This window comes from Oryzias melastigma, linkage group LG10 (assembly GCF_002922805.2).
Source record: "Oryzias melastigma strain HK-1 linkage group LG10, ASM292280v2, whole genome shotgun sequence".
In the NCBI taxonomy this organism is placed as follows: Eukaryota; Metazoa; Chordata; class Actinopteri; order Beloniformes; family Adrianichthyidae; genus Oryzias; species Oryzias melastigma.
In genome coordinates, this window is record NC_050521.1 from 11041355 (window position 1) to 11066515 (window position 25161).

General features: G+C 42.8%; 2 protein-coding genes and 1 long non-coding RNA gene across 3 annotated transcripts in view; 2 read left to right on the forward strand and 1 right to left on the reverse strand.

The window, feature by feature from the left end:
* The window catches only part of mrpl11 (mitochondrial ribosomal protein L11), a 54158-nt gene extending 40917 nt beyond the window's left edge, over positions 1-13241 (forward strand). Inside the window, exons 3-6 of the mRNA XM_024283910.2 lie at positions 3697-3792; positions 10203-10296; positions 10376-10535; positions 13048-13241. Of these exons, the coding sequence (XP_024139678.1) occupies positions 3697-3792; positions 10203-10296; positions 10376-10535; positions 13048-13162 (465 nt within the window). The 3' untranslated portion in view covers positions 13163-13241. The remainder of the gene's footprint in view (positions 1-3696; positions 3793-10202; positions 10297-10375; positions 10536-13047) is intronic.
* Positions 13242-16142: 2901 nt separating this feature from the next.
* npas4a (neuronal PAS domain protein 4a) lies at positions 16143-21711 on the reverse strand. Its single transcript, XM_024284101.2, has 8 exons — positions 21230-21711; positions 20698-20861; positions 20518-20620; positions 20122-20431; positions 19906-20015; positions 19661-19796; positions 17799-19564; positions 16143-17700 (listed from the first exon to the last, which is right to left on the reverse strand). Exons 1-8 carry the CDS (start codon positions 21402-21404, stop codon positions 17672-17674), a joined length of 2793 nt encoding a protein of 930 aa, XP_024139869.1. The 5' UTR covers positions 21405-21711; the 3' UTR covers positions 16143-17671.
* Positions 21712-22466: 755 nt separating this feature from the next.
* Positions 22467-23663, forward strand: LOC118599269. Its single transcript, XR_004948575.1, has 2 exons — positions 22467-23235; positions 23489-23663. It is a non-coding gene; the product is annotated as an uncharacterized LOC118599269 (long non-coding RNA).
* Positions 23664-25161: the final 1498 nt, after the last annotated feature.

Here is a 25161-nt window from a genome sequence, read left to right on the forward strand (position 1 = left end):
GATCAGACAATCACAACCAATTTAAGGAGATGTAATGTGGGGCTTCCTTTTAGCCTGAAAGGAAAAGTCGAGATGAGAGTGGATCTTTGCTGGTCTGTGTCCAGTGAAAAATGTCGTTTCTCTCACACAACACTGGTTTGGGTTGAACATTTGCCGTCATTTCTTCATAAGGAGAAGCTTTTTCATCTCTTCAGTGTTTTTTTCTTTTTTAGTTTTGTTTTCAGTCATTTCCTGCATGGATCTACAGCTGCCTGTAGTTCAGGCTGCTGCGTTTCTGCTGCAGCCTCCACACGTGATTAATCATGTGAAGTAGCAAAAAGCACAACACTGTCAAGTCTGTGAGGGGGACCTAATGGAGTTGAAAATGGGATGTTTTGTCATGACACAATCCATTTTGTTGCAGTGTCGCCTGCTTTCCCTGTGCCCTCAAATAGTAAATTCCTCTTGTTTCAGGTGCACAAAGAGAAGGTTTTGTATCTATTTTGAGCAAAGTATCCACACAACACAAACACAGCTGAGGATTTTTGGCTCGTTTCCGCTTGTATAGATGTGAGTTCTTGAATTCAGTTCACTCCGTTGGGTCTGTGCTCCTGCCTGTTTGAGCTGCACTCCTAAGCTCCTCCATGCAGGCCTGTATTTTGGCTCAGCACACTTCAGTGGAGACTGAGGGTGAAAATCGTTTTCATTTTCCACTTTTAAAGCTAATCCACCCGTTCTGCTGTGGAAAATCAGGTGAAATGCATGTCCACCACGAGCTCTTTTTGTTTCAGGCTTTTTGCCATGAGCAGCTACCCAACTGACCCGCTGCTCAGCTTCTCTGCCCCCCCCTGTAGCCAAGGGGTACAGCATGAAACCTAATCAGCTGTATGGCACCGCAGCGGGGCTGAATATGATAAAATGCCAACAGTGGAGCAGATTAAATGAACAAGTTAATGAACGTAATGAATGACAGTGTTTCAGTGTTTCGCATATAAGAGTTTAATTAACCCACTAGCCTGTCTCCTCTCCCACACCTGTGTCATCATGTCACAGACCTAGAATCGGGCCAATTTATCCACTCGTCTCATCTGTACCTTTTGTCGCCACGCCTCCGTAAGCTGGGGGCTCCTCTGAATCCTCGTGTAGAAACACCTGCGACGCTTCCCCGCCGTCAGCAGATCAACTTCTTAAAGTCTCATCGCATTTAAACGAGGACAAAGTGTTCATCCATAAACATTCAAGCCCGCTGGCCCATATTCATGAGGGCCTCCGGCGGGCGGCCTTCACTCTGCCCGTCTCTCCTGCCGTTGTTCACCTCAGTCAAACAAAGCCCTCTCATCGTTCAAATATTGACCACCGCCGTGCCGCTCACCACACTCTGACAACTTTAATACACCTCAGCTGTCTCTCCCTTTTCCATTTCCATTTCCACTTCCCTTCCTTCAGGACCCCCCCATGCACACACACACATACAATACAGCAACACCAGAGCTACATCTTGTTAAAAAGAGTTAGTGAAGCTGAAAGGCCAATCACATTAACACGAAGCGAGTGTCAGAAAAGGCTGCAGAGAATATGGAAGGAGGGTCAAATCAAATGGGGGGGCTTCTGGAATTTTAATTGCAAATGCTTAATTGTTCCCATAATTATGACTAATATGACTCATCCTTCCGTGCTGATCTGAAACGGATCATATAGCTATTACGCACCACAGTGGCTGCCAGATTTGACAGCAAGAAATATTGTCTTAGATTAGAGCCTAATCCCGTTACCCAAGATCTCCAAAGGCTTTGAAGATGTTCATCAGAATGTCCTTGCCCACAGACGAAGGCATGGAAGGGCTCTGCCTCGAGTGAGCGGCTGCGGACACTTTATACTGGAGAGCTCTCATCAGTCATGGTTGAGGAAGAAGGATTTCTCCCTCAGCTTTGATTTATGGATGATTTGTTGCTCAGATGCAGTGAGCGGGTTAGCGGTTTGGCCAGCACAGGAATGTTGCTGTTCCAGCTCTGTGTTGCTGATAAATGTCATGGGAGGTTGGACGAGCCACCCTTGGACGTTCCTTTCATGGCGCGCCAGCTCCTGCAGCCACTAACATGGTTCAAACGACCTAATTACTGCAGGTAAATGATTGAAATGCAGTGATAAAACTTCCGGGGCTGGTACGTGTGGGCCATTGTGGAGGAGCTTAATTAAAATATGATCTGCTCTCCTATGCACTTGAAACTGCTCTGGGGAATCTGTACATTGTCCAGAGACTGGACTTATTTGCCTATCTTTAAGCCTTTTTGTGTTTTATTGAGCACTCTTTAGCAGTATGGACAAGAAAGGCATGAAGTCTCTTCCTCTGTTTATCTTTAGCACAGCCCCTCTCTGTCTGCATAATGTCTCCCCGTTCGTGCTTAAGCACGTTTTAAAGGCGTCAGGCATTATCTCTTTCTGGTCAGTGAGGCCTTTTCATAGCTTTGTGTGGCTTGAAAGGCTGTCTGAGTCGGTGGAGGAGATCATTATCCGACAGGGACAGAATAGAAGAAATGAACGGGAGGCGAGTGTGCGAGGCAGAGCCCAAGGGTTTGCTCTAACTCATACCCAACATCACAGCCTTTATATTAATCCATATTTAATTAGACTTTCTTGTAGTGCACTCTTCCTGCTTGTTTACTTTTCCTGTGTTGTTTTATGAGGAGTGTGCCGAGGGATGGGTTTGGGTGGAAGGGGCTGTCATGGGATTAGTATTAATTAGTACAAAGGTGGGGGAGAGGAGGTAGCGCCTAGTGAGGACTCCGGGGACGAAGCCGCGTTTCATTTCCCTGGTAGGGTATTGTAATTCAGATAGCACCCATCAGCTGAAATGCTAATCTTCCTCCGCTCACGGGAAGCATTAAAGTATCACTTTGTGGTGTTTGCACAGCAAACATCAGAGAAAATTGAGCCGCATTTTTAGCTGCTGATAAAGGGAGGTGGATGGAGCTGCTGGTTCAATCATCAAGTGCTTTCTTTTGATGCCTCCAGTAGAAATGAGTGTCTGAAAACACCCTGTTAATTTGAAATAAATGTCTTCCTGGCCTGTCATTGGCCAAAGGCCCATGACAACTGACTCTAGTTAGTGGGCTCTATTGTAGAGCATAAAGAGCCATTATACTTTATGTGAAGTTCCCATTTTTCTGCTGTCATTTCTAAAGCATGGTTCAGCCGAGGTGTAGCCTTTGGGAAGGATGATGGGTGAAGGTCACTTCAGATTTCAGCAGTTGTAATTAGGTTCTTTGCTGCTGATTTCAGCTCCAAAGTGAAATGCTGCAAAGGAGCAGCGTAGGCCCGCTGTTGACTTAATGTCAACCATCCATTCTGCTTTCGCTTTGGTCGGCCTCGCTGGAGCTGGAAAATGGGAGCCCATTCATCACCGGGTTCTTCTGGCTCTGGGCTCCAACACGCATTTAGTCATATTCTCATGACAGACGTGCACGGGGAAAACAGTGGGCGGCTCTCACAAAAGCACAGCCTTCCAGAGCAGTTTACATGTGCAAATTCAGTCAGACCTCTGAAGCTTTGTGATGGATTGATTGACAGCAACCGGGGCATCTGTATTCTGTCAGCACAGTGTGGCACTGGTGAGATTCAGGCGAATGATGCGCCAGTTCAAATCCCTCATACATTTCAGAGCAAAGTCTCTCAGTTTTTCACCGTCTGCCTTCTTCTTTCCTCCTTGTTCTAATGCAGAAAGGAATCCCCATCGGACAGTTCTGCAAGGACTTCAATGAGAAAACCAAGGAGCTAAAGGAGGGCATTCCTCTGCCAGTCAAGATCCACGTGAAGGTACTTCTCTTTAACCCGTTCCCACCCCTTTTTATTTAACATACATCCCTCCCACGATTGTGGTTCATTTCACTCGCTGCATAACATCATCGCAGCACTTCCATTATTCATACTCCACCACTGAAGTAAGCCTTTCCATTTGCATTCATTAATGAAGCAATACCCAGAGGAACTCTGAGTCAAGAGGCATTAAGTGCATGCTAGAGAAGTGAATTACTTAAAAAGGGGTGTTGGGAGTTTTTGTTTTACACAGCCACACAATGTTTAACTTGTCGTGCCCCCTCCCATCTTCCTGTGTTGCTTTGAATCAGGCTCCCGTCAGCTAACTGAACATGTAATGGAATGAAGTTTGTGATGTAAGGACATGCAGCCTAATCCTTTTAGAGGCATGAATGTACTCCAATGTGCAATATCTAGCAAGAACTGTGGCGCACTTTCAGGTTGCCCATTACCGCCATCTGCTGGTGATTCTTGGTGTTTGGCAGCGTGCTTTTGCATAAAACACGATCCTTTTCAGCCGCAAAGACAACTGTTTTTATCTGTAGTTCACCTTCGTTAAGTCAGCAGCTTTAGGCACATCTCCTAGTGCCTTTCATCTCACTCTGAAGAAACAGATGGGCTGTCGGAACAGTTCATCTTTTAGCCTTCTTTCATAGAGTCAGATGAGAAGATCGATGCCTTTTTTAAGTGTGAAGCTCGAGCCAAGAGGCATTAAGATCCACATAAAGACTGACAACAGCAAGCCAAACTCTGCCTGAAGTTTTTAAAGTTTTAGCACCATTCATTTCCATTTAGAAAAGGGAGAATGTGAGGGGTGCATTTGTGTGCAGTGGACCATTTTAGTTGCACAAACTGCATGCATTGTGAGGTCCCTGCAGCTCATGTATGTTTTCACTGCTGTTTGAATAACTTGAAGAAAACAAAACGAGAGTCATTATTTTTTTCTTTTCTTTTTTTCAGAGTTCAGGGACATCTGAATAAAATGGTAGAAAGAAAAGTTGCAGATAGGATTTAGGCTGTACAAGAGCATGTTTAAAAGCTAACATGACTAAAAAAAAATGTCCCTTTCTGGTGTACCGCATTTTACCTGAGGTTATTCCAAAACACATATTCTAGAGGTTAGAAGAAAGAAAGTAGAGATTTTGATTAAATACAGTACAGTGAGAAAATGTTTCTTCTCATTCCTTTATTTCAGCAAATAAAGTATTAGGAAAGGATCACCCAGGAGATTTAAAACTCTAGTTTTATTGAGGGAAATCAAACTTGTAAAGCCTCTTGACTCAATATGGAAAAACTCATTTCCCCTTAAATCTAATAGATGCTTTTGACACACTCAGCAGCACCAAGTGCAATCAACTGTTTTGCAATAACTTGTAATAAGTCTCACATTCCTAACAACAGATTTGAGGACTCGACTTCCCCAGTAACAGTTTCTGTGCACCGACTGCGCTCACCAAACCAGTATCTTTGTTTGTTCCCCGTCAGAAAACCAGTAGTCCAAGTCTTAGTTTCAATTCGCTAAAAATGCTTCAGCAAACACAAGTTCTTGTTGAACCTTGTAAAAACACCAGCTTCACTACAGATGAAGAAAAACTCTCCGTGATCTGATGAAAGGTCACTGCGGTGAGCAGACATGACTATGAAGACAAATCACCCGCTGTAGTATCTTCTGAGCTCAGCCTGAGCTCTACTCCCAGCTTTCTTTATGTGACGGATAACAGGGATATAAAACAAACTTTCTCTCAGGAGATTTATTGGTTGAATCGATGTTTGTTGTTGTTAAATAAAACTGGTGAACTTGGCTTACAGAGGAGAAGCAGTGGAGATTATTTCTGTTTTAGCCCTGAGAGGAAGGATGGAGCAGAGATCAGATGAGGGTGGAAAGCAGCTATTGGACAAACTGATCATAAAGAGCATTTTTTTAAAGCTTCGGTGGTACATAGAGTAATTAAATGTGTGTTGTAGCTTGCTTATATGACGGTGATGGATGAACGTTTGTCCACCCACCCTGGAGGTTGTCTGATCCTCCGATTTAGCCCAGTTTTTATTGTAACAAACAGGCTCAGGGAAAACGGTAAAAGGAGCAAACTAGAAAATCCACAGAGAGAACGTGACTCTTGAAGAGTATTCAGATGCAGATAATATTGTTAAAGACTTTCCACCTACTTTCTTAGGATGTCAAATTGAAAATAAACTTTTTGCTGATATTTCCAAACAGTTTCTTATTTAATAAAGGTTTAACTAAGTTAATTCCTGTGCTAACAATCATCTCCACTGGACCTACAGAGTGCTGGTGGAAGTTGGACTCCAGTTGGTCACAAACACAGGAGGAAGTTGTCCGTAAGCAGCAAGAGAAAAGAAGGAACGAGAGAGGAACTTAGAATGTAGAGACTTTGGCAGAGAAAACCTGAGAGTTGGCCGACTTGATGGAAAGGAGAAAGGTGGATATTTAGTGTTGAAATAGAAAGAGTTCTGTGTGGCTTTTAGGGAAATATTGAAACAATCTTATGGAGACCAAAAGGTTTTTCTAGATGACTGGATAGTTAAAATGATCAGGCAGACTGGGACGAGGGAACTTGCCGTGTCAGAGAACCACAGATGAAATATTTGCTTTGAGGAGATGGTTGGAGAAAGCCAGAAACAACTGCATTTTGTCTAGAGGGGAGAACAGTCATGTTGTTTAGAGACAGTGGGTTTGAAAAAGATACAGGATCTAGAGATTGATGGATAGGATCAGGATGAATTCATCAGAGGAACAGCTCATGTTAGATGTTTTGGAGGTAAATGCAGGGATGCAGATTTAATTATTTTGGACATTTTGAGAGGAGGGACAGTGAATATGTTGGTTAAAGGAAGAACTTGGAGCTATGAGAAAAAACAAACAAAAAAAACCCTAAAGGAAGACCCCAGAGGACGTTTGTGGATGGAGTGAAGGAGGACATGAAGGTGGTCAATGGAAACGAGGATAAGGCAGAAGATGAGGTTATATGGAGGTAGATGATTCGTTGTGGAGACTCTTAAAAAAGCAGCTGAAATGCGAAGATCACCCAGGTCAAAATAACAGACAAGGTTAAAATTCCCCTTTAGGATTTACAAATATGACTAATTTAGTATTAAGCTAAACAAGAAAGCAGTTCAGTTTAACTAACAGTTCCAATTTAACACAGTTTATATTAAAGTAAAAAACATATTAACAACTAGATTTCTGTTAGCTGCTCTTTTTGCTCTGTTAATCAGATTCATCAAATGTTATTAAAATAACAGTAAAATTCTCCTGTTTTACAAATGTTTTTAAAATTCTCCTGTTAAAGAGGAGGAAAATATGTGGAAGAACAGTAAATAAAAACACTTTAAAACACGCATACAAATATGTATGCAATCAGTGTGGCATGGATCCTACATGCTGATATAACACCATCATCATCTTAGGCAATAGCAGTTCTTAGGTTCAATATAAGATGACCCCTGAGGCCCATTCATCAAAGTAAGTCACTGCCTCTTCATCTCACTGAAATACTTTGATGTGACAGACTCCTCTTAGATTAAGGACACAGGTCTGTCTCTCCAGGAGTTTCATTTTTTCATTATGTTACTCAAATGCGAATTTGCATTTTTAGCTAAATTTTATCATTTTGTTAAATAATTCAACTGGCAGCAATATTAGATTGCTCATTTGGACAGTTCAAATTATGAGATAAATGTAAAAATTAAGACGTTTGAAATAAAGTCTAACCATCAAACTGTTCTGTTGAGGAAAAAAAATGTTTTCCCGAGGATTTACTTCTAAAAAAGTCCTTGCAGTCTGTTTCAAGGTCCTGAGGTGGATTACATCATGTAAGCCCGTCGATGCTATTATCTGTGTCTCTTTTTTTCGAAACAGGCTTCCTAATAAGTCTTGCTCTAAGAAAATTATTGTGCTTTTGATAACTGAAATCTTAGAAAAGCCTGAGCCTTTTAAAATGCAGTTCCGAGGGGCCCCTTCAGGACCAATGATGTCGTTTTTGCAGATGAATTCAGAGGTTCTATGTACGTTTGAAGTTCAGTTTATATTCAAGGATAAGAATCTGATTAAAAGATGTTCTAAAAAGTGTGTTTTACAGTTAATGAACATATATGATTTTTAAATCATTTTTAAAAGTTTTTTGCAGTTAAACCCGTTAAGTTTTGCACCCATAAATAAACTGGGCAGAATTATTTTGTGCAATACCGAGGTACTGAAGAGACATGACATTTTTATCTGATTTTTAAATAATTTATTTGTAAATTATGGTGGAACATAAGTATTTGGTCAAAAACAAAAGTTCATCTCAACACTTCTTTATATACCCATTGTTGGCAATGACAGCAGTCATACATTTTTTGTAAGTCTCCAAAGGTTTTCACAAACTGTTGCTGGTATTTTGGTCCATTCCTCCATGCAGATCTCCTCTAGAGCAGTGATGTTTGGGGCTGTCGCTGGACAACACGGACTTTCAACTCCCTCCAAAGATTTTCTATGGGACTGAGATCTGGAGACTGGCTAGACCACTCCAAGACCTTGAAATGCTTCTTAAGAAGACACTCCTTCGTTACCCGGGCAGTGTGTTTGGGATGGTTGTCATGGTGACAGACCCAGCCACAGTTCATCTTCAATCCCTTTGTTTATAGAAGGAGGTTTTCACTCAAAATCTGACCATACATGGCCCCAATCATTCTGTCCTTTACATGGATCTGTCGTCCTGGACACTTTTCTGAAAAACAGTCCCATAGCATGATGTTTCCACCCCCATGCTTTACAGTATGTATGGTGTTCTTTGGATGGAACTCAGCATTCTTTCTCCTCCAAACAGTAGAGTTCTTACCAATAAGTTCTATTTTGGTTTCATCTGACCATTGGACATTCTCCCAATCCTCTTCTGGATCCAAACGCTCTCTAGAAACGTTAGACGGGCATGCACGTGTACTGGCTTTAGCAGGAGGACACGTCTGAAGCTGCAGGGTTTGAGTCCCTGCATAGCGTTGTAGTGTGTTACTGATTCTAGCCTTTGTTACTTTGGTCCCAGCTCTCTGCAGGTCATTCACTAGATTCTCCCATGTAGTTCTGGGATTTGTGTTCACTGTTCTTGTGATCATTTTGACCCTACAGGGTGAGATCTTTTGGGGAGCCCCAGATGGAGGGAGATAATATGTGGTCTTGTATGTCTTCCGTTTCCTAATAATTGCTCCCACAGTTGATTTCTTCACACCAAGCTGCTTATCTATCACAGATTCAGTCTTCCAAGCCTGGTGCAGGTCAACAATTTTGTTTCTGGTGTCCTTAGACAGCTCTTTGGTCTGGACCATAGTGGAGTTTAGAGTGTGACTGTTTGAGGTTGTAGACAGGTGTCTTTCATATAGATAACGAGTTAAAGCAGGTACCATTAATACAGGTAACGAGTGGAAGACAGAAGATCTTCTAACAGAAGAAGTTACAGGTCTGTGAGAGACAAAAATCTTGATAGTTGGTAGGTGACTTAAATACTTATTTTCCACCATAATTTACAAATACATTCTTTAAAAATCAGACAATGTTCTGAATTTCAATTTCTGGATTTTTTAAAATTTTGTCTCTCATAGTTGAGGTATAACCTATGATGAAAATGACAGGCCTCTCTCATCTTTTTAATGGGAGAACTTGCACAATTGGTGGCTGACTAAATACTTCCTTGCCTCACTCTACAATGACAGGTTCATTGGAAAACATGTATTAGGCCGGCCCTCGAGTGTTGAAGTTTGGCACCTTGTTTCTTAGTCGCACACAGGGATGGCCCCTTACAGGTGCTGGAGGTTTCTGTCTCAGAACTGTACAGCTGGATAGCTCTGACGTTGCTCACCATTTTTTTGCTACGCTAATATTAGCTTAGGCTTGTGAGGTGCTATAAGCTAGCGGAAGAGTGTGTAAACAAAGGGTTAATGGGAAATTAGCTAAGGGTAAACTCTGCACCAACAGACCCCCCCACAGCCCGAGATGCTTAATACGAGAAGGACCTTGAGAGATTTGACTCTGAAAGGACAAAACTTCACTCCACTTGAAGAAATTCATGCAGATAAATCAGAATACACATTATTATCAAATAAAACCTTTTCTTTTTTTTTTTGGTGACAAATAATAAACTAAGCAATGTGTGTGATTGTCTTCTTCAAGTGCTGCAGTGAATTACTGCTTTATGCTGTACACACCATGGTAAGAACAGATGGTTTGACGGAGGGGGGGCTTTATCACTCCACTGAATGAAATAATAATTGGGACATAATCAAACTTTTAACAGACCACCTGTTATAAGAACGAGCCTGTATGTCTTTAAGATTCTCAAGTTCTGCTGAGGAAATAAATGAATCTCTTTGATCTGTGAATACATTTACTTTACGGTGGCTTGTCTGCGTCTCCCCAGCCTGACAGGACATATGACCTGAAGATCGGCCAGCCTACTGTGTCGTATTTCCTCAAGCAAGCGGCTGGGATTGCTAAAGGTGCCAGCAAAACAGGTGAGAGGTGCTGCTGGTGTTATTCAGATGTTTTTTTGTTAATTGCTTCAAATATTTCCTGCTTTGTTTCGTCCTTTAGGCCATGAGGTGGCAGGGATCGTTTCTGTGAGGGCCGTGTACGAAATCGCTCAGGTGAAAGCTCAGGATGAGTGCTTCAAACAGAGGAACACCCCCCTCCAGACGGTCGTCAAATGCATCATCGGCTCAGCGCACTCTCTGGGCATTAAAGTGGTCAACGAGTAAGCGCTTCTGTGCTCATCGCCTGTGTGACTAAATGTCCATGAAAAATCCGACATGTTTCAGAGAAGCTGCAGAAACTTCTGCGCAAATGAGAGAAAATGTGTGTGTTTGGGTTTATTAAGCACCAGCATTTTATTGATAAAATAATAAAATAAATATTATTGTGATCAATATTATCACAAGTCAGTCTGGTACAAGTTAAAATGTGACTTTATTGTTCAAGAAATGGGTTTCTAGGGTTGGAATTACTGCCAATATATGAACATTTTTCACAGTAGTATTATTGAAGTTGATAATTTCAGTAAAAAAGTGTTGTTTTTTTTACATTTCCCAAACCAATTTTTATAAATAAATACTGTTCTTACATTGCTGCCAATTTACGCTCATCAGAGGTAAAATTTTATATATTAAAATCCCAATTTCTTTTATAATAAATAACAGAAAAGCTGATTTGTTTCATAAAAAAACGACATGAATTTGACTGATTGGTGTTTCATTTTTGATTTAAAAATGTTTTAACCTACTCGTATGTTTTTATCTTATTCCAATTTGTTTAGAATATGTCAAAATTAGTTCTTTTTATTGGCACAAAGCCCCTAAATATATATGAGGAATTGATGATTAAGCCTCTTTATGCAATGTTCCACTGTGCCTCCGTCACAATCTGTTCTGTTCCACTCATCTTTAATAAAAAATCTTATTTCTAATCCATATTATTTAGTGACACACCTCAAAGTACTATCAGATTTTAAACATACAAATTCTCAACAGCTAATACTTTATTTGTGATAAGTACAGAAGGAAATCAAATTCTCTTTATTCTCTTTATTTTACAGACTGAAAAGCTAATCTTAATTCTTTAAAAAGACGTGACACAGATGGATTCAACACAAAGACCCAAACAAATCCCGAGTAAAGGGTCAGTCTAAATGGAAAAGCTAAAGTTACAATTCTTTTAGAGAAGTTTGTGTTGTTGGAAATTTTTCTGACTCTTGTTTCTAGAGACTTCAAAATACTATTTTGTGTATTTTTATTATCTTAAAAGTGCCATTATTTTGTATAAATTGCCCTAAAATCCTTGAAGCTGTCAAAAAACATTTTTTTTCCATTTAATTTCTTGTATAAACGTTCTGACTGAATGTTGAAAAGAGAAAAAAAGAATTTGGGTGACCTTGCAGGGTGACAGCTTTCACAATGCATCTTTAATGATCTTTATATTCTTCATGTGATTCTGGTGATTCTTGCAAGAAGCAGTCTACACATATAAGTCACATGTAAATTGAAAATGTGTCATTTTATTGTTTATTTTATAGTTTTTTTTTTCCCAGTCCAGCACATTTTTGGTGTTGTTTTTACCCTGATGTTAGTTCAGGGGTGTCAGAATCCAGTCCTTAAGGACAGGTGTCCTACATGTTTATCAACCGACCTTCAATTGAAGCTCCTCATTGGCCAAACACACCCGATCCAGGTAATCAGCAGCAGATGAGGCAGGATTTCTGGAAAACCAGCACGAGGCGCGTTTGGAGTCCAAATGTGGTTTTAGTTTTGTGACTGATGGGATTTCTAGTGCTGAAATGATGTAATATGTTTCTGGCTTCAACACTCAGGATCCGTCAGTGTGAGGGAGGCTCTTTGTTTACCTACATTACACAGTCGTGCTGCACTCACAGCTTCCCCTGTTAGAGATTTATTTTAGAAAAGTGGTTCCTTAGTATTCTGGCTCATCCTGTAACTATAGGCTGTAAACTTAAACCTCATGCATCAAAAAACATTGATTTCTCAGTGTGTTGTTGACAGATGGCCTCCTTGAGTCCAGGACCTGCACCACTATGACTCACACAAGAGATAATAGCTTTGTTTGCTTTGTTTATCCCAGTTTTCTTAATGTCCATTTACACACATGTTGCACAAGTACCTGTTATACTATCTTATGGGGTCCAGATGACCCAAGCCTTACATTGACGTGTTATCTATTTCATGACAAAGGTGGGTGAGGGTGGATAGGATTTTATATCTTCAACACTCAGGAGTAATTATTAAAAAACGTTTCAAAAAAAAGGTCCAAGAACTGACTTTTTTCTGGACAGTATCAGACCTCAGTTGACAAATCATCCCAGGAAAGTGTAGAAAAAGGAGGAATGCACAGTCTGAGGTTCTTGTGAGGTCAAGGTCATGAGAAGAGATGTGGAGTCAACATCAACCTCCTGCAGGAGATTGATTGTAACCCTGACCAGAGCTACTTCAGTGCAGAAAAAACTAGAATTTTTCAAACTTTTCTAAGCTAACCCTTATGTTATAATTAGAAAGTGTTTTTGTCTCCTCACAGTTTTTCTTTTGTCAGTTTTTATAGTCTTCTCGCAGTAGTGACTTCAGAGCAAGAATCTGCACAACCTTCACTTCTCTAGCTGAAGTATTTAGTTGAAAGAATTGAAACTTTCCAGCAGTTTTTTTTTTATTCTTGTTTTATTCACATGTAATGACTGAATCTAATTCCTCTCTTGTCTTCCTCAGCCTTTCAGCAGACGAATACAAAGTCTTCCTGGAGCAGAGAGAGGAGAAGCTAAAGGCAGACGCTGTTGCAGCTGCAGCCGCTGCAGCAGAAGCTGCATCCAGCAAGAAGAAATGAGGAGCTGCAATGTTCTAGCTTTGTTCATTTACCACCTTCATGTTGTTCCTGTCTTAATAAACACTCATTTATAACACAATTTTACTCCTTATTCCTCATTTATTTAATAATCACTTAAGAGTTTAAACATGTTTTTCATCAAAAACATTAATTCTGAATTCAAGATGGTTTAAAGGAGTGAGTTAACTAAAATACAACCACTGTAACTGTGAGCTTTACTCTCTACTGAAGGTCTTAGTTTGCTGTTTTGACAAATTAACAACAGCTTCTGCAGAAGATTTCTCACACTTTTATCAGGCTTGGATATAATACACAACAGGTGAATGTTTATACAAGCTAGAATTTATTTATACATTTACAATGGACAAATGTACTCTCTAAAATAAAAAATTCTTCATAGAAATTGATTTTTCAAATAGAAACTTTGTTGAATAATGAGTTTTGAATGAGTTTCATGCAGGGATCACTTACAGTCAGATTTGGACTGATTTTGAGCTGCCAGAGATGCACATATGATTAAAAGATTGGAAAATGTAGGTTTAAAAAAAGCACAAATTTTTTCTTTACTCCTAGTCAGAGGATCTGATTTGAGATTTGAGCTGACATTTTAAAATCCATCCACCCATTTTCTTGACCGCTTCTTCCCTTTCGGGGTCGCGGTGGTGCCGGAGCCTAACCCGGCTTCTGAAGGGCAAAGGCGGAGTACACCCTGGACAGGTCGCCAGTCTGTCGCAGGGCCTCAATCACACACCCATTCACTCTCACATGCACACCTAGGGGCAATTTAGAGTCACCAATTAACCTATGAAGCATGTTTTTGGACGGTGGGAGGAAGCCGGAGTCCCCGGTGAAAACCCACGCATGCACGGGGAGAACATGCAAACTCCACACAGAAAGGTCCCAGCCGGGATTCGAACCGGGGTCTTCTCGCTGTGAGGCGAGAGCGCTAACCACTGCGCCACCGTGCAGCCCACATTTTAAAATAATATTTAAAAAAAACTATTTACAAGGTTTTAAACGTATATATATATATATATATATATTTTTTTTACTTGAACTCATGACAGAACAATTTACACTGAGATTATTTGGATAATAAATAGTGATGCTTAAAAAAGCAAACTAAGTTAGTCCCTGATGGTTTTTCTGCAAGAATTCAACACCAATAATGACACCTTTTATCTTTTTTCAACCTACACCAGGCTTAAAAAGCCGTTGCATTAAAGGAAAAACACATTTAGGTTTGATCCAAAGAAAGGAAAAGAAGACTGTAGAGCTCAGAAAAAGATTTAAACCTTTTTGAAAACTATCAAATTTTTGATTTCATGAAGAAAAAACATACTTAATAAACATCCATTTATTAAAGAAATAAATCTTCTACTGCACATGTAAAACAAAAAGAGATCTTTGTTTTCTGTCTTGTTGTGTTTTCTTAACTGAGAACTCTTGTCTGTCAGATGAACCTAAACACAAACAAATACTGAAACTACCACCACTGTGTTGGAGAGTTAAAAAAAAATTAATCAGGTGCTTGATTAACGTAAACATGATCCATCAATCATGAACCATTAAGAATTTAACACAAACTCTGGCAGGCTTAGCTAATTATTCCACACAGACGAGCTTTTGTTTTAAATATTTGATACCCTTCAAATGCCTTCTTATCTAATCTCATTTTAATTACATCAATCCCTGATGTCCTGCTGGCAGGGGTAATTCTGCCTAAATGGATGCAAATTTTCTTCCTTTTTTCTTAGACTAGAGCAAGGGAGATTCTGTTAGATGTATTATAGAGGAAACAAATGTTTTCCTCAGAGGATTGGAGCAGTCCTTTATATTTTTGTGCCTTTTTGGTGTCAAACATGGGTTCTTTTGATTTTTATTTAATATTTCTTTTAGATTTTAGTTTTTCCTTCAAGTATTCTTTTTGCTGTTTGTTATTCAATTTGATGTCTTTTGCGTGTCTGTATTTCTGTAGTAAAAGATGACGGGTGCATAAATTTGTCTTTATAATTTACTCTCATTTAATGCATCTAAACACACTTTTTGTGTTCTCATGCTTCATTTAGGCTTTGATGCGCTTCATCTTGACACCTGCTTAACCTTTAAGATGGGAGCATTTGTCCTCCTAACCTTTTCCTCAGACAACTTCTTATGCAATAGTCTGCTGGCCTCCTTGAAGGTGCAGTGCGGGATTTCTCCAGCAGATGGAGGCAGAGAGCTGTGCAGCATCCCTTCCACTCTCCCCATCTGTCCATCGACAGCACTGCAGCAGGTAGTGTCAGAACAAAATGTTCGCTTGCAGAACAGATGAATTAAGCTTTGCTTTGTTATGAACGCCAGCATTTGTGTTTTTAATGAAGCTGATTCGGTTGCAGTTCCATACTCAACATCCTCTGTGTTGCGTTTATGATTAAGGATGCTGTATATCAACCATTTCCGTGGCAACAGAGGATGAGTCTGGCACTTTCTACTGTACCTCTAATTTTAGCCCCCCACCCCCATTCTTCTGAATAGAAGCTGAGAATAGATGTGATGCTGTTTCAGTCTTGAACAGGAATGCCTATATATGGAATCTTCACCACACTGAGCGCTCACAGCCAGCAAGGACATCATTGGATGTGGGACACTGATTTGTAAGAAGAGAAAGGGGGGGCTGTTAGGTGTGTGGGTGTTTTTTTTCTTCTTCTTCTTTTAGATGGGGGAGCATTTATCTCCCTCTATTATGCATCATCATAAGTAGGAGGCGACCTGCGTGTGCGTCCCAAGCAGAAACCTTGATGTGGAGTGCGTGCGTCAGTCTGAGTCAGATTGCGTCTCATTCTGTCTCGTCATGCGTGTGCGTCAGCGCTGTTGCTGAGCGAAACTCGCTCCAGGGAAGAAGAGGAGGGAGGAAGATTGTGGGCTGTGGATGAGGAGGAGGAGGAGGAGAAGGAGACTGACGGAGGAAGAGGGGGGCTTGACTGTGACGACACAAATGCATCATCCGCATTAAGTGCACTTTATTATAAATGCATTTGTATGACAACCAAATACACTTATAAGCATCACAATAGAACACTGGTCCACAATGTCCATTCAGCAGTAAGATGTTGAGAATATATTCCACCTTCTGCAATAAAAATAGCCTCCTCATGTGTACAGAGCTGCTTCATACAAATGTGTACAACCTTTCTGAAAAGAACATATGCCTACATCCTCAGACATAATGCATATGAATTAAAATCCTTTTGCAAACTTTACACATATAATGATATATTTTTACACATGTATATTAGCCTTTAATAGCTATAGAACGTAGGAATCAATCCTTTACTTGACCGTAGACAACTCTACGTGAGCATGTCGACACCATGGGAATTGTACCATTCTCAACCCGTGTCGTTGGATTTACTGAATACAAATAGCTTTGTCATCCCAGTTTTCATTTTTTAAAAACAAAACCTTTGTAGTCTAAGCCCCTCTCAAAAAAGAAGAATCGTTCATTCACATAGTCAGTTGTGCCTCACTGCACCGCGCTCCACGGAGCATCGATGCAACCGTCCATGTCTGAATGGACGAGGGTTAAAGAGTTCAGCAGGTCAGGGCCGTTTCAGGCACGCAGGAGCCGCTATAAGCTGCCAGCATTGCAAATATTGATGCTGCAAGAATATCCAGCCAGACTGCCCTCCGGCCAGGCGGGGGGGGTGGTACCCGATGAGCCTACATTCAGTCTTAATGTACAGTACAGCAGAAAACATCTGGTCTGGCGTTGAATCCTCACTCGCCAGGAGTCTCTCCACAGGTTTTCTTCTCGCTTGTTTGCACATCACATCGATACACAACTTTTCATGATGAAATAAACATGAGATGTTAAAGGTTTGAAGTCGCAAACTCAACACTCAAAGTATCTCAGTTGGTTTGTGAGTTTTGGCCTCAAAGGCTGCAAAGAATAGATCCAACTTTTTTTGTAAGAAGATCTCTCCATCTGACTCTGATCTTCATCTCTTCAAGGTTGCGATCGATCGTAAACATTTGACTTTGATACGTTTGAGGTTTGCGTTTGCATTGCATGTCAGGCAAAAGTGCTAGATTTTATCTCCTCAATGAAAAAGTTAAAAAGAAAGCATCATTGTTTTTGTTCACAACTGATATTTCACTACGAGTGAATACAAATGCGCATCTGGAGGTTGAACGGCACTCACAAGCTTAGAGATGCTTCTCTGTGTGATCATATGAAGCTCATGTAACAGAAGAGCTGAGAGACCGCACGTGGACTCAAAACCAGGCCAGTTGTGCGTCCACGCCGTCGCACCATTGTGTTAATGTTGCACCAGTTTTGAAGAAGTACACAAAGAAATGACAGAACAAAAATCTTTGTTCCCAAGAGACTTGTAGGAGTTAAAAGTCCTTAAGTTATATATACATTATGTATATTTATACACTTAAGTATTTCTTACTTTTCAGTAAAAGGGTCTCCACAAAATATGACAATATGCCATACTTAATGAAGTAAGTCACAGACTTATTTTAGAACGGAGGAACACTTCCACTCCCATCTGAAAGACAAAACGGAGAGACAAGTTGAGTGGTCCGGTCCACAAAACCTCCAGGTATACAGTTTGATCCCAAAGGTGACACAGAAGCACACCCTCACCTTTGTGGAAGCACTGCGGCGATGGATGACATTGGAGTTGATACAACTCAGGTTGTTGCCCTAAGCCAGGGGCGATCGAGGCACCTGCCCCAAACATGGGTTCCAGGACGGCCAGTTCCTCCAGGAGGGACTGAGTGCAAGACACGGCGGGCGTGGGCGAGGCGATGGGCGTGGAGGTGGCGGGCCTCGGGGAGGCAGTGACGACGAGGGGAGGAGAAGCTGGGATGGAGGAGCAGGAGGACATTGGAGATGACACCATCTCGACCTCCATTGCTTCCTCCGCCAGCCCCTCCCCTTCTGCCATGACCTCAGCAGCCACAGTCGCCCCGCACCCTGCCAAGGAGTTACATTGCGCCGATTGGACGCTACAGATGTGGCCCACTCCCTCAAACTGGGAAGTTTGGCGCCAGCACACTGGGGTCTGAGGAGAGCTTGGGCTTGAGGAATTGGGCATAGGAGAGGTGGAGAGGGGAGGGGGGGAGAGACCGGATGTCTGAAGAGGAGCACAGTCATCTTGCAGGAGGGACTCTAGGATGCTCTCTTCAAACAGAGAGTCATCATCATCCAGGAGGATGGGGATGTCCAGACTTCTCCATGCTTTGATGGGATAAAACTCCCTCAGCATGTGGACGGAGTCAGCAGATTCAATGACTGGAGACAGGAATGGGGAGGGAGGGGAGGATGAAGGTGACAAAGAAGGGGGGGAAAGCTTGGACAGCAGTGGATCGAGATAGAATCCCTCAGCCAAAGAGCTGATGTGTTGAGCTAAAAGGGATATTTCTGCTCTCTCCTTCTCCCTTTCCAGGGAGAAGAAGGAAATGCAGGGCTGCTTGCCGGGTGAGGCCTCCGGGGTGAGGAGGCCTTCAGGGGGGCACTGTAGAGGTCCCAGTGGAACATCTACATATAGTGGACCCCTCACCTCAGGAAGGGTCATCACCGTACAGTCCCCGTCTCCAGGACTGTCGGGTGTAGGGGGGAGTTTTTCATACATGGAGCCACTGCAGAGCTCACCGGGGAAGAGCAAGTCAGTAGAGGAGATGGGCAATGCCAGTGGCATCTTGGTGGAGAGGGTGGTGGGAGGAGTGGGGCTGGGAGCTGTTGTTGGCGGAGCCGTGGAAGGGGCGGAGGGGGCCAAAGAGGTGGTGGAGGTGGCAGTTGTGGCAGAAGGTGGAGGAGTGGTGGTGCCTGTTGGGTCAAAACTGAAGAGGGGCTCATTGAACGGGAAGCTGGCCCCACCCACTTGGGGGGTGTAAGGGGGAGTGCACACAAACTCTTTGGTTTGTTGGGCTTGTGAGCTGGGCACGGGGGGGAGAGGCAGGGGGAGAGCTGGCAGTGGGGGGTCTAGCTGGAAAGACGGAGGCAGGAGAATGTTCTGGGTCAAAAAGTCTAGGTCTGCTACTGTTTCGACAGTAACAGGGGTGGGGGAAGAGGCAGCAGAGGGGGTTTCTGTGATGTGCTGCTGAAAGAAGCTCTCCTCCTCCAGAGAGGAGATACTGGAGCGGGGGTCCCCCTCCACCTGCATGGCCTCCGTGACGGAGCTCCCAGGTTCATCTGAGGAGCCCACACTGCAGCCAGCAGTGCTGAAGTCAAATGACTGGGCAGACAGGCCACTGCTGCCTGGTGTGAAGACCTGGTCTGGGCTGGAGAGGGTGTCTGGAGACTGAAGGCTGAGGCTTTCCTGTTGAGAGCCACCAACACTCAGAACCAGGGTCAGCTGGGTCTGCTCTGAGCTCAGCTGCTGACGCACAGACCAAGCCTCAGAGTCGCTGCAAGATGAAGGAAAAAGCAGCAGAAAAGCCGAAAGTTAGATGAGCATTTCACCGTCAGTCAGTCTTAGCTCCACATAAATGTGCTCTACATACCTAACAATGTAGTTGCTGCTGCTGATGGGAACGTCTCCAGGCTGCAGTTGAAGCACCATGTAGAGCCAAACCCAAGACTGGTCCTCAGCCTGGACACGCACCACCATTTCTGCTCTGCCTTCTCCTCCTTCCCTCACTGTTCAACCATAAACACAGTACAAGTCAGCATCACTTTGTATCCATTTCCACTGTGTATTTGTGCCGTAACGTGTCTGTGGGGGACTGCATTCATGCATTACACTCACATAGACTGCGGTGCTGAGCAGAGGCGTGTGACAGATCTTGCGGGTGGAGGAGGCTGTACCAAGAACGGGAGCGCAACTCTGCCACATCAAAGCCCAGAAAGGTGCTCACGCTGAGGGGGAGAGAGGTGCTGGTTATCAGCCTGAAGCTTCACCACTTTAGTTCAAGATTGAAGTGAAAGCAGCATGTGAAAAAAGAGGAAAAATGCATCAACTCACCTATTCTGTGCTGACTGTAGCCTCATGTCACGTCCATGCTGGGAGTGGAAGCAAGCCAGGAATAAGTTGGTGTCAGTCAGAGGAGGAGTGGAGGTGGACTCCCTCTCGGCTCCGGAACCGGAGCGGGTGGGCTGCGGCTCCAGAGGAGTGCAGAAGCACACCCACACTGGGTTGGAAGTCCAGTATGACCCGGTTGCGGGGGAGGAGGAGGGAGGAGAGAGGCAGCGTGCTCGGATCAGAACCAGCTTGTTCCCAGCGCTCTGCCTCCGCACCGACTTAGTGGTGTTAAAACGACAGCGGAAGAGACGGTCTGTGGGGTGGAGGGAGGAGGAGGAGGGGTTGATTAAAAATCACATTATTCTGTATCGTGATTTAAGCTCTGGGGTTGTGTCTTACCCATTTCAAGCGATGTAGAAGCAGACAGGTTGTTCCTCATGATCAGGTGGTCTGAGGCGTCGATGATGTCGTAAACACTGTCCCCTTGCGACACAAGATCCACCTAAAAAACAAATAAAAATTCCCATTTACAAAGTCCAAAGCACCGCAACGTTATGCAAAATAATCATTTCAACTCACCATGGAGTGTCCGAGGTGCTCAGACACGCTGTCTGACAGGTAGAGGAGCTTCCCCTCTCCAGTCAGCAGCATCAAGAAGCCTGGCAGCGCCTGCATCAACTCCGACAGCTCGTGGAAAGACAGAAACGTTTCGCTCTCCTCTGGACTAGCGGCAGTTCCCATTTCTAAAGAGGGGGAATACAAATACGTTGATAAATAAATAAATAAATAAAAGAGGGGAAAAAACTGCAGTAGAAGCAGCGCGCGTTTCAGCACCACGGACAGCGATTGATGCTGGAATGTTTCAGCAGTAAAGCCGTCACTGAGGCTGGAGCGTTTCAGCACCACGGACAGCGACAGATGACAGATTTTTTAAAGCTTCATTTCTAATCATTTTGGTTTAATAACGCATTAGATTGGTGTGTAACATGAGTCCCGCGGCGCTCAGACACCTGTTGCTCTCGCCAGAGTGGGGTATTAGAGCGCACGCGCCGCTGTAGAACATGAGTTTCCATCAACAGGTAGTTTTTCTTCTAACTGAAGCCGTTCTTACCTTGAGTGAAGAACACGGATTTCCGGGTGTACATGCACGCCAGCGACATGATGTGCAGGTATGAGAGCCGCGCTTTGTCAGCCTCAGAGATGGGCAGCAGGTCTTTGAGGTTTCGGATCTCGGCGTTGATCTGGTCCCGGCGAGCCTTCGACGCTCCTTTGGTTGAGCGGTACATGGTCGGTGCTCGGTTGGAATTCCTCCAGGTGTGAGTTCAGGTTTTGGGAGCGGAGTGTCGCTCTGAAGAGTTCTGTCTCCGAGGTGTTGTGAGACAGATGGCGGGGAATAAAAAGGTGTGAAAGCTCTCAAGTGTGCTATTGGACGTTCATCTCAGCGGTTCTGTCCAGAGCAAGGTTTCAGAACCTTCTCCTCCCCGCCGCAGCGTCCAGCTCGGAGGCTGGCCGGCTGCTGGATGTCCGTCCCTCCAATCGGAGCGCAGGTGAGTCGGCGGCTGTGGGAGCCGTGAAGTCCGGAACCCGTAAATCTGGTTGAGGGACTCTGCTCGCCGGTCACTTATATAGGCTGGGACTCCGCCGGTACAGGGGGGCTCCCGACGCACCAACGCCGACGTAAAACGGAGGGAGGGGAGGGGGGAGGAGGAGGATGTGTCTCATATCAGTGTAAGCACTGGTGAAGCCCCCCCTCCCCTCCTCCTGCTTGGCCCGCTCCTCTCGGTGACTCTCCTTCGACGTCAGCTCCTCTCTTTACTCGCTGATGACGTCCGTCTGAAACAGGGAGCTCCGGCGACGCAAAAAGCCCGATTTGGACAAAACCGAGTAAGGGGCGGAGCCAACGTGGAACGTAAACGGAGTCACCGGTAGATAGGAGGAGGGGGGGTGGATACGGTGGAGGTCTCTGTGTTTCTGTGTCTGGTATCTTTGCTCCGGACCTGTCAGTGAACGCAGCAGGTTGTCCAACTTAAACACGTCGGATCGATCGAATCTCCGCGCAGGTGATGCAGGAGCTGTAGCTGAGGCTGATCCTCCCATCATGCATCAGCCCTCTTCAAAAACCTCCACAAATGTAAAATCCTTCATGACTGACTCATTTTTACATTTTTAATTGATTTTAATCAATAATATAAAAAATATATCGTGGAAATGGTGCGTTCACGTGTCCATATATAAGGGCGCCAATCCCAACAATTCCCTCTTTTTTTTCTCTCTGACTTTTTCTTCAAAGTTTCGAAGTCTGAACGCGGATCCCATTTTAATGAATCGCTTTCATGAATAATTCTGCGCGCGCAGACCCGCCACGTATGTCGCACGTGAGGCAGGCAGTGGCTAAAAATAGATGTCACCGATAACAGCTCCCGTCGTCCTATTTCTGGAGAAGGAGATTTCACTCTTAGCTATCCTGGACCCTCGTTTTGGTTCGGTTCGGGATCCAGCTGCAGCGCACGACAGCGCGCAGCTGGATCCGCGCCATCCTCACAAACGCATAATTTAATGGCCTCCTTCATTTCTGAAACATGGAGGGTCTTTACGCCACCATGACAGTGAAAGTATTCTGGGATTATTTGATCCTCCAGGACAAAAAATAGGATGAGAATGAATGCAAACCTCTCTAAGTCAAGAGGAATGCGTCAGAATGGAGAAAATTTTGAACATTTTCCTTCTCCTGTGGGGAGTAATCAGTCTTACATGCGATGTTTCTGATAGATGAAGTCTGCCTCTTCGGGATGACTCAGCCACTTCTCCATCTTCTCTTTAATCACTGGCTCCTGATTGGTAATGACCTGAAGGAACCTACGAGCTACCAGATAATCAGAGATAAATCACTAATGTCCACCTGCAGGGAGCGTTAACTGTTCCCCTAAAAGAAATGGTCCGTGGCTCTTCCATATTGTGTCTCCAGTTTAATTTTCTTGACCCTGAAGGTGTGTGAAGCAGATGAAACGGGGGGAGAGGGTTTGTCATCTCTGCAGCACACCAGATGAGTGAGCAGAGCCCTCAGAGCAACCAGGATTACAGCCTTCCTCTGTCAAAATGGGAGCCAGGATGTGGCAGGTCGGTGGCATTTGTTAAAGTTTTTGTGGTGCATCAATGAAGGCAAGAAAATAGTAAACTATTTAATATCATTTTAAAGTTCTTTGAGTTGTCAAAAAGCGACCAGTCGACTCTTGTCTCATCATCTGACTGTAGTACATAGATTAAACTCGTTTTGTGCGTTTTTAGATATTTTGAAATATTTGTGATAAATCATGATCTGATTTAAAGATTCCTTCTGATGAAAAATTTGTTTTTGGCGTTTTTCTTTTAGCATTGTTCTGAAGATGGAGGACATATAAAGGAAATTTATTCAAATTGTGAATCCAGAGTGAATGAAAAATGTCTTTGGAAAAAGCTTGAAGTTGTTACGAAAAATCTAAAACCGGCAGGCCTCAAGCTCCACTCCATTAAGATCCATTTATTTGCAAAAAAATAAATAAATAAAAGAGATCCGTATATATTCTTGCTTCTCTGTGTTAAAACTGTAGGGCTAGATGGCTCTAATGTTTACCATTTTTGTCGCACTCCTAATGTTTTGGGGTTGTAAGCGGCTGTAAGCTAGCAGGAGAGACATATACAAAGGGATGATGGGAAATGAGGGAAAAATTACTTCATGTCAACAGCCCCGCCCACCCACAACTCAGAGATGAATTTCTGCAGAAACTAAGTCCTAGAAAACAACACCAGTTTTTAACATTTTGGCTAAAAGCTGCAGAATACTAATTACAAAGACCGTCTACTGAACGTGACTGATAATGTCTTACATGGTAAAATGACTTACAGGTGAAGTAGAAAAACTTAAAAAAAGCATTTTGCTTTATCAAGTAGACAGATCAGCCAAAAATAATGACAAATAACATTTTAAAATCTAATTTCTGAAAAGCTCTTGTTCATTTCTCACTGAAACGTTTTCTGCTTAGTCATTTATGTTTTACATCATGAGAAAGCTTAAACTTGCAGGAATACCAACATTCTTGTGAGACTGAGTTTCTATACTCTGACTAGTTCATTCTAACGGCATGTTTTGATCTGCTCCTTATTCACCATATTAATTAATTGGCTACTCTAAAATGCAATATTAAGTTTATTGTCTGTACATATGTCCTCTGTCATGATAAAAGAGCCACAAGAATGTATTAAAAACACAATTCTGTGTTCTTGTTTGTTAGTTTCTTTACAAACTTCTAATTATTTCACATTTTACATTGTTCTGTTGATACCTCAAATAAAGTCCAACAATAAAACTCACATAATAGTAATTTGGTTTTATCCAGAGCTGCGTATTTTCTCTTTTATGTCTTCTTAAAGCTTGACTTAAACTTCCCCGTGAGCTCTTTCCTATATGGATGTTAAGAGTCGAAACTAAATCGGGACAGGAAAAAAAACAATCTTGGAGGAAATCCAAAAGTTTATTCACTTTTAAACTGATCTTACTGGATAAATCAAGATCATAATCCCCAGAAAACAGGAAGAGCCGTTCTTTACGCCACAAACAAGATGATGTTTATTTGGATAAAGAACTTTGCAAGAGATCTGAATATTCTTCTTGAACTCTTTTCACACCAAAGCTGCTGATTTCACACATTTAATGAAGAAATGTGTTTGTGTCAAGAACAACATTATAATTTCCTGCTTTGTTCTTGTTTTGACATCTTGTTCCCAGAGACACCTATATAAAACACATTCATTTCCATCCTCTTAATCCCGTAATCTTAAAGAACTACATGTGCGCCGAATGTATTTGCATTTTGCTCCCACACGTTTATGTTTTCCAAGGATCATCTTGTATGGAACATATTAATCCTGCTGCTTTAGCTGCCAAAATGAGATGTAAACCATTTCTTTTTACATTTGTGAAAGGACCCCAATGATTCAACCAATGACTAAAAAAATTAGATGAAGTCACTTTATTTCGGTGGATATTTTTTTGATTTTTTTTTTTTT

Excerpts from the sequence above, each read along its gene's own strand:
- npas4a (XM_024284101.2), bottom strand. The coding sequence starts at position 21,404 with ATGTACCGCTCAACCAAAGGAGCGTCGAAGGCTCGCCGGGACCAGATC. Across the intron at positions 20,432-20,517 it reads TTCTACATCGCTTGAAATGG|ACCGTCTCTTCCGCTGTCGT; the intron begins GTAAGACACAAC and ends TCCACCCCACAG. Across the intron at positions 17,701-17,798 it reads GCCGCAGTGCTTCCACAAAG|ATGGGAGTGGAAGTGTTCCT; the intron begins GTGAGGGTGTGC and ends TTTGTCTTTCAG.